This window comes from Lampris incognitus, chromosome 5 (genome assembly GCF_029633865.1).
Source record: "Lampris incognitus isolate fLamInc1 chromosome 5, fLamInc1.hap2, whole genome shotgun sequence".
Classification (NCBI taxonomy): Eukaryota; Metazoa; Chordata; class Actinopteri; order Lampriformes; family Lampridae; genus Lampris; species Lampris incognitus.
Window position 1 is genome coordinate 47,812,666 of NC_079215.1, and position 14,084 is coordinate 47,826,749.

General features: G+C 42.6%; 2 protein-coding genes across 3 annotated transcripts in view; both read left to right on the plus strand.

Moving 5' to 3' along the window:
* Positions 1-275: 275 nt before the first annotated feature.
* On the plus strand, positions 276-11,084 carry sumo2a (small ubiquitin like modifier 2a). 2 transcript variants are annotated; one of them, XM_056279888.1, is made up of 4 exons: positions 276-405; positions 1,954-2,085; positions 3,130-3,201; positions 10,413-11,084. In XM_056279888.1, exons 1-4 carry the CDS (start codon positions 385-387, stop codon positions 10,476-10,478), a joined length of 291 nt encoding a protein of 96 aa, XP_056135863.1. In that variant the 5' UTR covers positions 276-384; the 3' UTR covers positions 10,479-11,084. The 2 variants fall into 2 exon arrangements, with proteins under 2 accessions (XP_056135863.1, XP_056135864.1); XM_056279889.1 differs by lacking the exon at positions 3,130-3,201.
* A 327-nt stretch (positions 11,085-11,411) lies between these two features.
* jpt1a (Jupiter microtubule associated homolog 1a) overlaps positions 11,412-14,084 on the plus strand; it is a 68,434-nt gene continuing 65,761 nt past the window's right edge. Inside the window, exon 1 of the mRNA XM_056280261.1 lies at positions 11,412-11,614. Within this exon, the coding sequence (XP_056136236.1) occupies positions 11,559-11,614 (56 nt within the window). The 5' untranslated portion in view covers positions 11,412-11,558. The remainder of the gene's footprint in view (positions 11,615-14,084) is intronic.

Sequence of the window (14,084 nt, forward strand, 5' to 3'; positions counted from 1 at the left end):
ATTGGGATTGAAACGTTTCACGCGACCCCCCCCCCCCGGCACTTTTCCGAGCACGCTATTGGATGATAACCACAAATACGTCATGCATGTCATACCCCAAACATAGCTGCCCGCTCTCTTTGCCAGAAAAAAATAACTTAGACAAAGTTACCGATAGTCAAAAAATGTGCAAGTGGCAACCTTTTTTTGTTTTTTTATTTGTTGAAAACTATAGAAGTTGGCCCACCGCCTATTATGGGATGCGTTTTGCGGGCCTATATTTAGACGCTGAGTGCGGGCTGCCTCGCCTGGCGCAGTCGTGCACCATGGATGTATGTCGTGCACTGACTGAGCAGCCAACGAAAGTGAAGTTCCCGACAGCGCAAGCGCAAACAAACAGCAGCCATGGCGGACGAGAAACCCAAGGTGAGGAATGGATTTATTTACTTTTTTGGGTTGTGAGTACTTAACATCCGTCGACGTGAAATTATATTTTGAAAATATATTTGAATGGCTGGAGGTACTGAATGGGTCACTTATTCGCAACATAGGGGAAAAAATAGCGCTCCATCACTACCTTATAGCTAGTGTGATTAGCATAACAGGCTAACCTTATTATTTTGTGCCTGGATGCCGGAGTGGATGAAAACCAACCTACGGAAAATATGGCAGTTCTTATAATAACTCCAGTTTGTTTTATTTTTTTAATTACTTGGTGTTGGGTATTTTCTGCTAATATACATTTGGTTTGTTTTTAGTTTCGTAAGCGTAAAAGCTACGCAAAATAATACACACCAACGTAAAGCTTCCAGGCCGCAATGAGACACTCATTCCAGTCAATAGACTGACCCCACAGCGATACATTTCTACACTACAGTTCTCATTAAAACTCTTTGTTGCTTCTCTCGACCCGACGTGACACAAACTCGACAATCTCAGGGCATACTGCCAGTCTGTCGCTATTAAGACAACCGGCACTCAGGGCTTGTTGAGGAAAGAAAAGTTTGCTCAGCGAACCACAAACAACGGAGCCCCCCTTTTCTCTGCCCCTGCTGCGAGTCTGAACCGACTTGTGTCGCTGCGAACGTACACCTAAAGGTCCGTTTCCTGGTCCGGACCAATTGGCAAATTGAAACAATATTTCATACTCGCATTGGTTCGGTTTGCGATCACAAAGGCCAAAATCAAACGGTCCAGATATTGTAAACAAATGCCACGCGGGCGGAAATGTATTCCGCGCGAACCCTGTCGCTAAGCAACATGATACCGCACTCCACAAAGGCAATCTTCTCTTTACATCATGATGGAGCGTCGTCGGGTTATTTTCATGTTGGTTTTGATCTGGAGTGCATATCAGCAAGACTTTAGCTAAACATTTTGAATATCCCGGCGTTCTTGTGCACTTTCTCGAGGGTTTGAGAAATGTGCTCTTCAGCCCAGATATTTAAAAGGCATCTCACTTCCTCTTTACTCTAGGTTTGTCCCCTGCCAGTGCCAGTCATATTGTACACGTTAGCTAGCGTTAGCTACAACCAGTGCCGTGTAAAAAGTGCTGGCTAAAGTTACAACCAAAGCCCTTCTACTAGAGCGCCATTCAACTATACTTCTACTGGAGCCCTTCTACTATAACGCTATAATTTTTTTCTCTATGGCTCTGCTCTGCCTTCTACAGCTTGCGAACTTCGCGGTCACCAAAACAGGAAATACTCGTTATACGGTACGCTTCCCGTGATTGGTGCGGATGGCGTTCACGCCAGAAATGAACCGCTCCAGAGTTCACTTGATAGCAGTCCGAGACCACCCCTACGAGGCGGACCAGGGAGTGGTTGTTTGGTCCGCACCAGAGTTCGAGTACAGCGTTCACACCAACCTAAACGAACCGCACTAAGGGGGTAAACGCTCCAGGGTTCGATTCAACCGGATTAAACAAGGCTGGTGTGAACGAGCCCTTAACGCCATCTCTCCGTTACTTAGGAGGGAGTGAAGACGGAGACCAGTGAGCACATCAACCTGAAGGTGGCCGGGCAAGATGGCTCAGTGGTGCAATTCAAGATTAAAAGGCACACGCCTCTCAGCAAGTTGATGAAGACTTACTGTGAACGACAGGTGAGGTTGATTTCCATTAATCACGTCTTGATTATTACATCTGCAGTAATCAACTTTGTTTTGAGTTCTGCACAATATGTGATTATAGTCTAACTGATGTGATACTTTCTTCACCTCTATGTGCTCAGGGTGGGCATCTCTTGAGCTTGCATGTTCTCGATAACACTCCCACAGTTGGGCTTATATCATGCTAGATGACTGTTCAAAATGAGACCTAGAAAGCCAGTTCAGCTTTAATGACTGGTTTGAAGTAAATGTTTCTTTAAGTTGTTCAACTTCTTATCAGAAAGTTGTGTGGCTAGACAATGGGGCGCCACATGCATGAGGAGTTGTGATCGCCCGCTGTCTGATTTAGTGTGCATATTGATAAATTTGTGGTGTGTTAAACGGATTGACAGCAAGTAGGGACCAATAGAGATGCCAGCTTGCAAAGAAATCTTCTGATTGGCTGGAGCGTGTACAGAGGAAACTTTCTGTCCTCGAATCCCCATGCTACCTCCGGCTTGGTTGGTCGTCCCTACAGACACAATTGGCCATGTCTGCGGTTGGGAAACCGGATGTGGGTATGTGTTCTGGTTGCTGCACAAGCGCCTCCTCTGGTCGGTCGGGGCACCTGTTCGGGGGGGAGGGGGAACTGGGGGGGAATAGCATGATCTTTCCACAAGCTACGTCCCCCTGGCGAAACTCCTCACTGTCAGGTGAAAAGAAGCGGCTGGCAACTCCACATGTATCGGAGGAGGCATGTCGTAATCTGCAGCCCTCCCTGGATCGGCACAGGGGATGGAGCAGAGACGGAGACAGCTCGGAGAGCAGGGTGATTGGCCAGGTACAATTGGGAAGAAAAAGGGGAGGGAAAAAAAACCTTTCCGTCCTCCTTTAACAGTACTCAGGGCGGCCACAAATCCCAGCTATTTTTATCAGTGCATCTACTTACTTGATAGAATTACAGTATACTTGATATCTATTATATGCCTTGTGATCGCTCACTCAGGCCCAGTGGTCATTTTCTGAATTCTAACATTGCATTTCTTTGTGTTCACAAAGGGACTGTCGATGAGGCAAATAAGATTTCGATTTGACGGTCAGCCCATCAATGAGACAGACACGCCCTCGCAGGTAATCTATCAATCAATCAAGCTGCATTTTTATAGCGCGTTTCTAGTTGTAGCAGCCACGCAAAGTGCTTTGCCTACATGCGTATTATTAAATTTTATTCATTTTTTTTCCAAACAAAAAAATCCATCATGGATGATAACCTGTAAGGCTACAGCGAAGGGCTACTCCATCTCCTAGTCTGTCGGTCAGCTAGTCATAATCAGAGACCTGTTTTATTAGACGAGTCAAATTTGCACTTAATGGAATTTGACTTGGTGGGAAGCTAACTTAAAGCACATGACTTATTAACATTCTAAAGTGAAATATCTAAGAATATCCAAGTTTAATGGGCAAGGGAGTAAAATAAATTCTGGAAATGGATATTTATGGGTTGCAAAAAGCAAAGCTAATGATGTCACAAATTGGGTCTGTATAATATTAGCACAAATTAAGTAGATTGCTCATCAGAGCTGCATTTGGCTAAAATGTTAGTTTTAATTTTATGAGTATTTTAAAGTTTGTAATACAACAAGTTTCATGTGTGTTTGCTAAATTCACCTCTAAATCCAACAACTACATGTCACAAAACTGAACTATTAGTATGATGTATTCATTTTCATTTGTAAAAAGAAAATTAGTTAAAGACAATACATCATTGCTCTGATCTTACGTCTTCTACTGCCAGAGGGATCATTATGTAGACTCCCTAAGATGGTTACACATTAGAAAACTTAGCATAGTCAAGTCAAGTCAAGTTTATTTATATAGCACATTTAAAACAACCACAGTTGAACCAAAGTGCTGCACAAGCTTAAAATACAATATAAAATAAGTAACACATATGAATATAAAAATAAATGTAAAAGTAAAATAAAGGAATTAAAATGTAAACAATAAAACACAAGCGTAAAAGTATATTTCCACAATAAAATCACGGTGTCTAGCTCAACTTGAATTGAATGCCAGTGAGAAGAGGTAGGTCTTTAACCAAGATTTAAAAGTCTCTAGGGTCTGAGCAGATCTTATGTGTATTGGTAAGTTGTTCCAGAGATCAGGGGCAGCAACTGCAAAGGCTCTGTCACCCCTATTCTTAAGCCTGGATCTCGGAACATGTAAGAGCATCTGGTTTGCTGACCTGAGTGCTCTGACTGGTGTATGATAATATATTAGCTCAGATAAATAAGATGGTGCCAGCCCATTTAACGACTTGAAAACAAGTAATAAAATCTTAAACTGGATCCTAAAAGAGACAGGAAGCATAGGTTCACTTTTTCAAACCCAGGCCCAATTAAAACATTATCAGGCCAGGCTTCCGCAGTGGTGCAGCAGTCTAAGCATCGGCTTTGTGTCAATGTAGTTGCCCACCGGGGACCGGGGTTCGCACCTCGGTCTCGCCAGATCCAACTATGGATGGAGTCAATGAAGCAGCAACATTGGCAAATGCTGCTTCGGGAGGGGAGAGGAGTCAGCGTGTGTTCGTCACATGATACCTTGTCACGGAGGTGGCGAGGCAGTTCCTTTGACACTGCCGGTCGGAGAGATGCAGTTGGCAAACGCATACAGTACAAGGGTGGGTGTTTGATCTAGAATAGGGATCAATTGGCCAATAAATTGGGAGAAAAAAGGGAAAAGAATCAGAAATAAATTATTAAAAAAAAACATCGGACTATATTTAAAATCATAGACAAAACCTTCACTCATCGCTCTACTATTAAGAAACTTGGCACTTTGCTGAAAGTTGAATCAGTTCATGTGGACACAACGTTTATTGAGAGAGAAATGTTCCATCACTCCTCTAAGTGACCTCTACAGTATCAACTGACTGCAGGTATCCCCACCCTGAAAACAATAGTGGCATAATGACCTAAAATGATCGGTTTCTTATGCAAATTGCCATGAGCATTAACTAGTTTCAGTGGCAATGTTTACTATTCAGAGGATAAGGGAATGGTTGTAATCACAGTGCGGTAGCTTCACAGCAAGAAGATCCTGGGTTCGAACCCCGGGGTTGTCCAGCCTTGGGGGTCATCCCAGGTCATCCTCTGTGGAATTTCCATGTTCTCACCTGTGTCTGCGTGGGTTTCCTCCGGGTGCTCCGGTTTCCTCCCACAGTCCAAAGACATGTAGGTTAGGTGAATCAGCCATACTAAATTGTCCCTAGGTGTGAATGTGTCGGCCCTGTCATGGACTGGTGGCCTGTGAAGGGTGTAACCCCGCCTGCCACCAAATGACTGCTGGGATAGGCTCCAACATCCCGCAACCCTAAGTAGGATAAGCGGCTTGGATAATGGATGGATGGATGTAATCACAGCATTTTAAGATGGCGACAGATGTACTCTTAGCTTCACCCCCCCCTCCGTTCAAGGTTGATTGTTCACTCTTCACATTGATGGCCTCTTTGAGTCCCCGTTCAAACCAGTGTTCCTCCCTATCATGATTTGCACAGCCTCATCCTTGAAAGAATGGCCACTGGCCTGTAGATGGGTGTAGACCATAGAGTCCTGGCCTGACGTGTTAGCTTTTCTGTGTTATGTCATCCTCTTGGCCAGCGTCTGTTTGGTTTCCCCAATGTACAATTCATGGCAATCCTCCCAACACTTAACAGCGTACACTATATTGCTCTGTTTGTGCTGGGGGACCCGATCCTTGGGGTGGACCAATTTCTGGCGCAGCATGTTTTGGGGTTTGAAAGCAACTGAGACACGGTGTTTGGAAAATACGCGTCTCAACTCTTCTGACACTCCCGCCACTGGTTTATGTTTAGGTAGCTGTTGTCCTTCTTCTTTCTTTGATGGGCTGGTTCACTGTTTCGGTGTCTTCCTGGCTTTGACAAACGCCCAGTTAGGATAACCATATTTAACCAGGGCCTGTTTGATGTGGGATTTTTCCCCTTCACTGGCCACTGTGTTGGTAGGGACATTATCAGCTCAGTGGTACAGCGTCTTGATGATGAACCGGAAGTACTTATCAGTATGTGTTGGATGACGGTAAACATCAACAATCAAATGTCCCCCATCACCAACTGCAGTTTCACAATCGAAAAGGGCTAATCTGTAATTTTTCACATCCTCCCTGGTGAACTTGATGTGGTTGTCCATAGAGTTAATGTGGTCGGTGAAATGTGGTATGTCCTGAGATTTAATTTTAACCCAGGTTTTGTACACAAATCTGGGTGGGGATACCTGCAGTCAGTTGAGACTGAAGAGGTCACTTAGATGAGTGATGATAAGAGATGAAACGTTTCTCTCTCAATAAACATTGGTGGCCAGATGAACTGATTCAACTTTCTGTGATTTTCCTTACCTGGATTATTGAGCATGCATAAAGACATTAGCACTTTGCTAAATCTTATTCTTGGATCTCAGTACAGTTCAATCAACGGAAAGTCAGACATGCTTTCATATAGTATAATTTAATATAGTGGGAGTGTGTAGCATTGTATATGGGCATGGTGGGTTGTGGTATGGTATAGTGTGTGGGCAATATGGTATAATATAGGGGCATAGGTTGTTGATTAATAATGATGGATTACATTTATGTAGCGCTTTATCTTTACACCCAAAGCGCTTAACAGTGAAGGGGGAAAACTCGCCTATACCACTACCAATATGTAGCATCCACCTTGGTGATGCACGGCAGCCCTTTTGCACCAGAACACTCGGCACACATCAGCTTGAGGCGGAGAGGGAGGAATTGAGTGAAATACTCGGGGATGATTAGCTGGCCAGATGGAGAGAGCCAAGTTGGGAATTTAGCGAGGATGCCGGGGCACCCCCTACTCTTTGCGACAAGTGCCATGGGATCTTTAATGATCTCAGTTTTAACATCTCATCCAAATGATGAGCACAGTGTCCCCATCACTGCACTGGGGCATTGGGATTTTTGTTGTTTATTGGGACCAGGGGGAAGACTGCACCCTACTGACCCACCAACAAGACTTCCAGCAGCAACTTAATTTTCCCAGGAGGTCTCCCATCCAAGTACTATCCAAGCCCACACTTGCTTAGCTCCTGTCATTCAGCAGAACCAGGGTACATGTTGGTATGGCTGCTGGCTACTCAACTATAACAAAACTGTATAGTAGCGACATACCTATTGTGCATACATGCTTGCCTCTAGTGCCCTTTTGTTGCTCCATTTTTTAAATTCTTATTATTGTTCTTATTATTACTTCTCCTTCATCTTCAGTGATGTCTGCAAGTGCTAGTAGCTGCTGTGTACCTGAGTCAAATTCCTTGTGTGCGTAGGCACACTTGGCCAATAAACTTTATTCTGATTCTGATATATATTTCAGTGAAAAATTGGTCGCAGACCGTACTTTCTACTACTACTACTACTACTACTTTCGGCTGCTCCTGTTAGGGGTCGCCACAACAGATCATCCATTTCCATTTCATCCTGTCCTCTGCATCTTCCTCTGTCTCACCAGCCACCTGCATGTCTTCCCTCACCACATCCATAAACCTCCTTTTTGGCTTTCCTCTTCCCTGGCAGCTCCATATTCAGCATCCTTCTCCCAGTATACCCAGCATCTCTCCTCCACACATGCCCAAGCCATCTCAATCTTGCCTCTCTTGCTTTGTCTCCAAACTGTCCAACCTGTGCTGTCCCTCTAATATACTCGTCCCTAATCCTGTCTTTCTTTGTCGCTCCCAATGAAAATCTTAGCATCTTCAACTCCGCCACCTCCAGCTCTGCCTCCTGTCTTTTCGTCAGTGCCACTGTCTCCAAACCATACAACATATAGCTGGTCTCCCTACCATCTTGTAAACCTTCCCTTTAAGTCTTGCTTGTACCCTTCTGTTGCAAATCATTCCTTACACTCTTACCCATCCACTCTACCTTGCCTGCACTCTTTTCTTCACCTCTCTTCTGCACTCCCCGTTACTTTGGACAGTCGACCCCAACTGTTAAAACTCATACGCCTTCGTCACCTCTACCCTTTGCATCCTCACCATTCCACTGTCCTCCCTCTCATCTATACATATGTATTATTGGATTGTATCAAATATGCGTATCACAAACCGTACTTTCTATTAAGTTAAGATAACCATTTTGCACTTAAACAAAAGTTTTCCTTGCTATATACGTGCTAGTTTTTTTTTCTTTCTGCAGGACTGCTAGGCTACAGGACCTGCTCTCGCAATTGCAGAATTTTGTAGATGGTTGGGATGTAGTGCATCAACTGCAGAAAGGTGTTCCAAATCAAATAAGCTTTTACCCCTTTCCAAAACATATTCTGAACAAGCATAAAATAAATGAAGACATGTGTGAATGTACTGTGAGCCTCCCATTTCATAACAAGGAGATGGATCATTTATGTCTTGAAAGGTTTAAACAATTTGGCCACGTTGGATTGTGTTTAGGAGTGGCATGGTGGCGCAGTGGTTAGCGCGGTCGCCTCCCAGCAAGAAGGTCCTGGGTTCGAGCCCCGGGGTAGTCCAACCTTGGGGGTTGTCCCGGGTCATCCTATGTGGAGTTTGCATGTTCTCCCCATGTCTGCATGGGTTTCTTCCGGGGGCTCTGGTTTCCTCCCACAGTCCAAAGACCTGTAGGTCAGGTGAATCGGCCGTACTAAATTGTCCCTAGGTATGAATGTGTGTGTGTATGTGTGTGTGTGTGTGTGTGTGTGTCGGCCCTGTGTGATAGTCTGGCGGCCTGTCCAGGCTGTCTCCCCGCCTGCCGCCCAATGACTGCTGGGATAGGCTCCAGCATCCCCGCGACCCTGAGAGCAGGATAAGTGGTTCGGAAAATGGATGGATTGCGTTTAAATTCAGGTCAATCATTCACCAGTGTTGTTTGCCAGTACTGAAGCAATCAGTGAAGTTTTTGCATGTATGGTTCTAAATGTTACCTGACACCATTTTAATGTGATCTGGGTTCAAAAAAGTGGGTCAAACCATTTAGCTGATTTAAAAAAAAAAGTTTTGCAAATATATAACAATGGATTTCCCTTAATCTGTTTATCATTTGTAGGCACTTAGGTAAGAACAGGGGATCGATCACACACTAACCTGATGTCAATAGTATCTGTAGTCCATAAAGGACTCTCACAGTCCAAAGTGACACCAATGAATCATCTTTGCTTTCTGCCCATACCCACCAAGCCATTGACAGGGTTTTCCCTTCACATTGTTGGTTGGGCTAAGTTTTTAGTTAATCATTCTGTTTATTCCTATTTTTTTCTCCCTGTTAAACGTTTTTTTTTTTTTAGGGAGTTGTTCCTTATCCAATGCGAGGGTCTAAGGACAGGATATTGTGTTGCTGTAAAGCTCCTTGAGGCAATTTTGTGATATTGGGCTATACAAATAAAATTGACTTTACGACTTGACTTTATCCTCTACTGTGTACCTAGCAGTATGATAAGATAAACATTGGATACCGGAATGGAATTTTTCTGATGTGATATAATTTAATGTTCCATGCTGTAAAGGCAAACTCCACAAAATGCAGATACCAGATTTTAATTTGATAACACTGTTTAAAAATGGTTAAGTGATTGTTAACAAAAGTCTTTACAAAAAAAACGAAGTATTTCATACTTTTTTAACTCTATTCCTATTTTATACTCAATTTACGTAGCACATAGGTAGGTTTCATTTCAGTCATCCAATTTGTCATCTGCAGTTAATGGGGACAAATCCATAATCCTTGTTCAGTGCAAAAAAAATCACTGCACTGTTCAACCAAAGCTAACATGATGCTACAGAAGTGTTGTTGTAGCAAATCTGAATGGTCATTTTAAAAATTCACGTTCCGATTCATTTTGCTCTTTAGGTAGTGACTCCTGCTGGTTGTTGCTTGAAGGCTGTATCCAACTGTTAAACGACTGTAAATTTTTAAATTGACCACTTGAATTTGCCATATCAGACTGCTGTAGCATCACATTGGCTTTGGTTGATCCGTGGTGTATTTGTTTTATTTATCTATTCGTTTATTTATTGCTCTGAGTAACTGCATTGAACTTTGGCTCATAAGCCAGAGTTGTGTGTCCAGTGTGGAGAAACAGATGGATGGTTGAAAATTAAAACTACCCATGTACTACAGCAGCAGTGAGTATAAAATAGGGATGGACTTCAAAATTTCCAAACTGTTCCTTTAAGGCTGTAGTATTCCAGGTTAATCCAAATTGTACCTTACTTAATCAGTCTTCCAATTATAGGTTCGTTTAAACTGACATAAGGAGAATAAACCTCTCAAAGTGCCTTTCCTATATTTTGTTTCTCTTACAGCTAGAAATGGAGGATGAAGACACCATTGATGTGTTCCAACAGCAAACGGGAGGCTCTATTTTCTAAAGCCTGCTTCCCATTAGCACCCCTACCTCCCCACTCCTGAACCCTTTTCATTATACCCATTCTTTAAATTCCTCATGACCAGTGTTAATACCATCCAGGGAAATACTTTCACAAAATGCACATAGGCTGTATTTACAGTTGTATTTTGTAGTTTATTTTATAGTTGTTATTCAGTTGTATTTACATCTGTCATTTTTGTTTGACATTTGTTTGTACATGTAGGGTGTGCACATCTTGTGAGCGGCATTGAGTCTAAATGTGCTGAATAAAATTGGACCTTTGTCATGATGTATATGTTTTAGTTCCTAGGTTCTTGTTTGATTTTTATACTTAACTGAAATTTTGTTTCAGGGTTTTTTTTCTGTTTGGTAAACTTCTAAGATCATGGACATGTTCATTTTGAAAATTTACCATTGGAATAAAGTGAGTCTTTATGTATATATATATAGAGAGAGATATGTTCCAATGTGGTATTGTTTTTTTTTTTTATGATTCAGGAACCTGGCCATGCACACTTTTTCAGAGCTAATTATATTACAAAAATTGGAGAACATTTTTCTGAGAATATTGCAGTAAACTGATTAAAGATGCATAGCTAAATCATTTGCAGAATCAGACTCATTCTTGTTTCATCAGTGACACTCTTAGTTGTTTTTAGGATATCTTAAGTCTCGCAGGAATTTAACAATCGACCCGTGTGTATTCGTTTACCAGATTTTGGAATATCCAGTCTATGCCTGTTCAAAGGGGTCTAGTGCTGATGCCTAAACTGCAGTGCTGACAGAGGTAGCCCTTACTATGAGTTTGCACAGGACATGCGGTCCAATCATACGTGATTGAGTCAACTCTAATCCAATGAGAGGAGCGAACCACTTCCTTCTGGGCGGCACTTAAACTGCAGACACGCCCTCCAAGCGCTGATGTTAGATAGTCGCCGCACAGCAGGTTGAAGAATATCTCTGGCTCCGCCGGCTTTAGAAAGCTATAATGAGATTGTGAAATATAGTCTTATGAGACTCGAGTTCGCGACGATAATTAAACAGTTAGATTTATCAACATTCCACTAGTTCCTTGTGTAATATGACGACGACCACGACATTTCAGGGAATGGAGCCCGGTGCTAGGAACAGCTCCAGGTAAATCATGTCAATACGGTCATGTTGAACCTCCGGGATCCGTGTGGCTACAGACATATGATGTAGCTTGGTTTACTTAATAATATTCCAAACATCTTTTGTGTTGACCTGTGTCCACGGGGTCGACCGTCATACAGTCTTGCCGATTACCCAGAAATGATTAATTGAGGTCGGGTAAAAGCTAGTTACCACACCTTTCCCAATGCATTAATATGGATAGACCATTCTCTGCCTCTAACGTTACCTGTTAAGCGTATTGCCTCCCTTTTGTGGAGCTCAAGCTCATCTTTACCTTCTATTTGTCGGTACCCGATGACATGGTTAACTGACTGACCCATTTCGTGGGTAATGGTGACGTTCATGTCACATTAAGCATGTACGCAGGCCTCGGCCGATTTTTTTCTTTTTTTTTTTCTTCCTTTTTTTTCTCCCCGTTCTGCTGCCTTTATCTGTTGGAGAGCGAGAGGGCCCCTGCAAAGCAATGATCGTGGAGGTTCCATGTCGACAGTGGACATCAGCAAATTTTATAGTTGGGTGGGGCCCCGGTGGATTTAGAAAACACACATCTCACCACGTTTTGTATTTGACAAATAGAGAAAACAGTTATTTGCATTTTCTCTCATTCAGAAAATTAAGCCGTGCATTTTTCATGCTGCCACTTTGCTGTATCAACTCCTTAATTTTGATGTAATGCTTTATTTCCCTAGGTTGGACAGCGTCTGCTAATGACAGTCGGGTGTCTGAAAAATTATGCACTTGATTTCACTTACATGTCAGCCCTTAACACCTTTCAGTGTCCCTTTCTTGGCTGCCCTGTATTTTTAAAGGAATACAAGCCACTTAGAAATTGTGAAATGAACCAGGGAATGGGTCAGTATGATAAGGATTTTGGGTTTACTCATCATTTAGCTGAGATGTCATTGTGGGATGGCCGCATCAACCTGTCAGAGTAGTACAAGAGATGCCCACGTTGTCTGATCAGTGTTATCAATATATCAAATCAAAGTTTGTCAGATGCACAGTGTAATGCACAGAATTCTCTTAACACAAAACAAGGGTGGGAATATATACAAGGTGACATACAATTTGATAAATGGAGTAATGAAACCTTGTGCACAGTCATGGCGATAATGATACTATGACCTAACATATTTTTATTAATGGCTATTATTTAACAAGGTTAGATATAAGCTCAACGTGGAACACCAGTGCAGATATGACCAAATATTAATGTTGTGCACGAATAGCAGACGAGATGGTGTCTTAAGGTGCTGTAATTTAGGCAAAGGCTATAGGGTGGCAGTGCAACGTGGGCGGCGGGCACAGACTTCAGCAGTTTTGTGGGTTTTGTGCAGAAACTATCATGGTCCAGAAGCTGGTACCAGTTTCTGTACTGTAGCAGGGAAAAGAGTTTGTTAATGGATTGGCTAGAGTCTCTGATATTGGACTGGGCATTCTTCATCCATCTCCTGGAGTAAATATTGTGCATGGCCGATAACTCGTTGCCTGTGGTGAGCTGTGCTGATTCCAGCTCCCTTCTAAGGTGGTGATGCAACCAGACAGGATATTCTCAGTGGAGTCTTTGTTGAAGTTGGTCAGGATTTGGGGGAGCATGCCAAACTTCTGCAGCCCACAGAGGAATGATGAGCCCTGCTGTGGCGTTTTGACCACAATCTTGATATGGTGAGACCAGGTTAACTCCTCATTGCTGTTTACGCCCAAGAATCTTAAACTGCTGACACTCTCAATGGCAGCCTCATTGATGTGGATAGGAGTGTGTCCACCTCCTTCCTCTCTGCCGTGTCCTGTAGTCCACAATCATCCCCTTTTGGCTTGTTGATGTTGAGAGAGATTGTTATTTTGGCACAAGGGCGGGAACTGACAATTATTTTGATTATTGTTTAACCATTTGGCCTATAAAATATAAAAATTATAACCAATACCTGTCACAAGTTCGCAGAGCCCCAAAGTGGTCTTAAAACTAGGGATTGGCCGATATTTGTTATTTTTCATATTATCGTTATCGGCATATTTTTGTAGCCGGCCAGTTTTTTTAATCGCATATTGAAAATGTTTATTATTTTCTTACATACAGAAAAAAAGGTTTTGAAACAATCATATGAAGAGGAGAGATGTGAAACGAGGAGAAAGGGGAAACCTGTAGAAAAACGGCAAGCAAGTATTGTCAGGGTGTGTGTTAAAAAGCATAACTACAGCATTATCAGGAGTAAAATATATTAGACACTCCAGTCAATGCAGCAATCAAATTTCGCTGGACATTAGATTGTTAGATTGTTGTCAGATATTGCCTTGAACATCAGCACTACATACATATTTTCATGTAAAGGCAGCCTTGTGTTGGGGTTTGTGTTGTTGTAAATTTTGGCACATTTCTTGCATTTACTGCAACTTGACCCCAAATATTGGCCCTAAATATCGGCTATCAGCCTCCATAACTAACTCCATAACT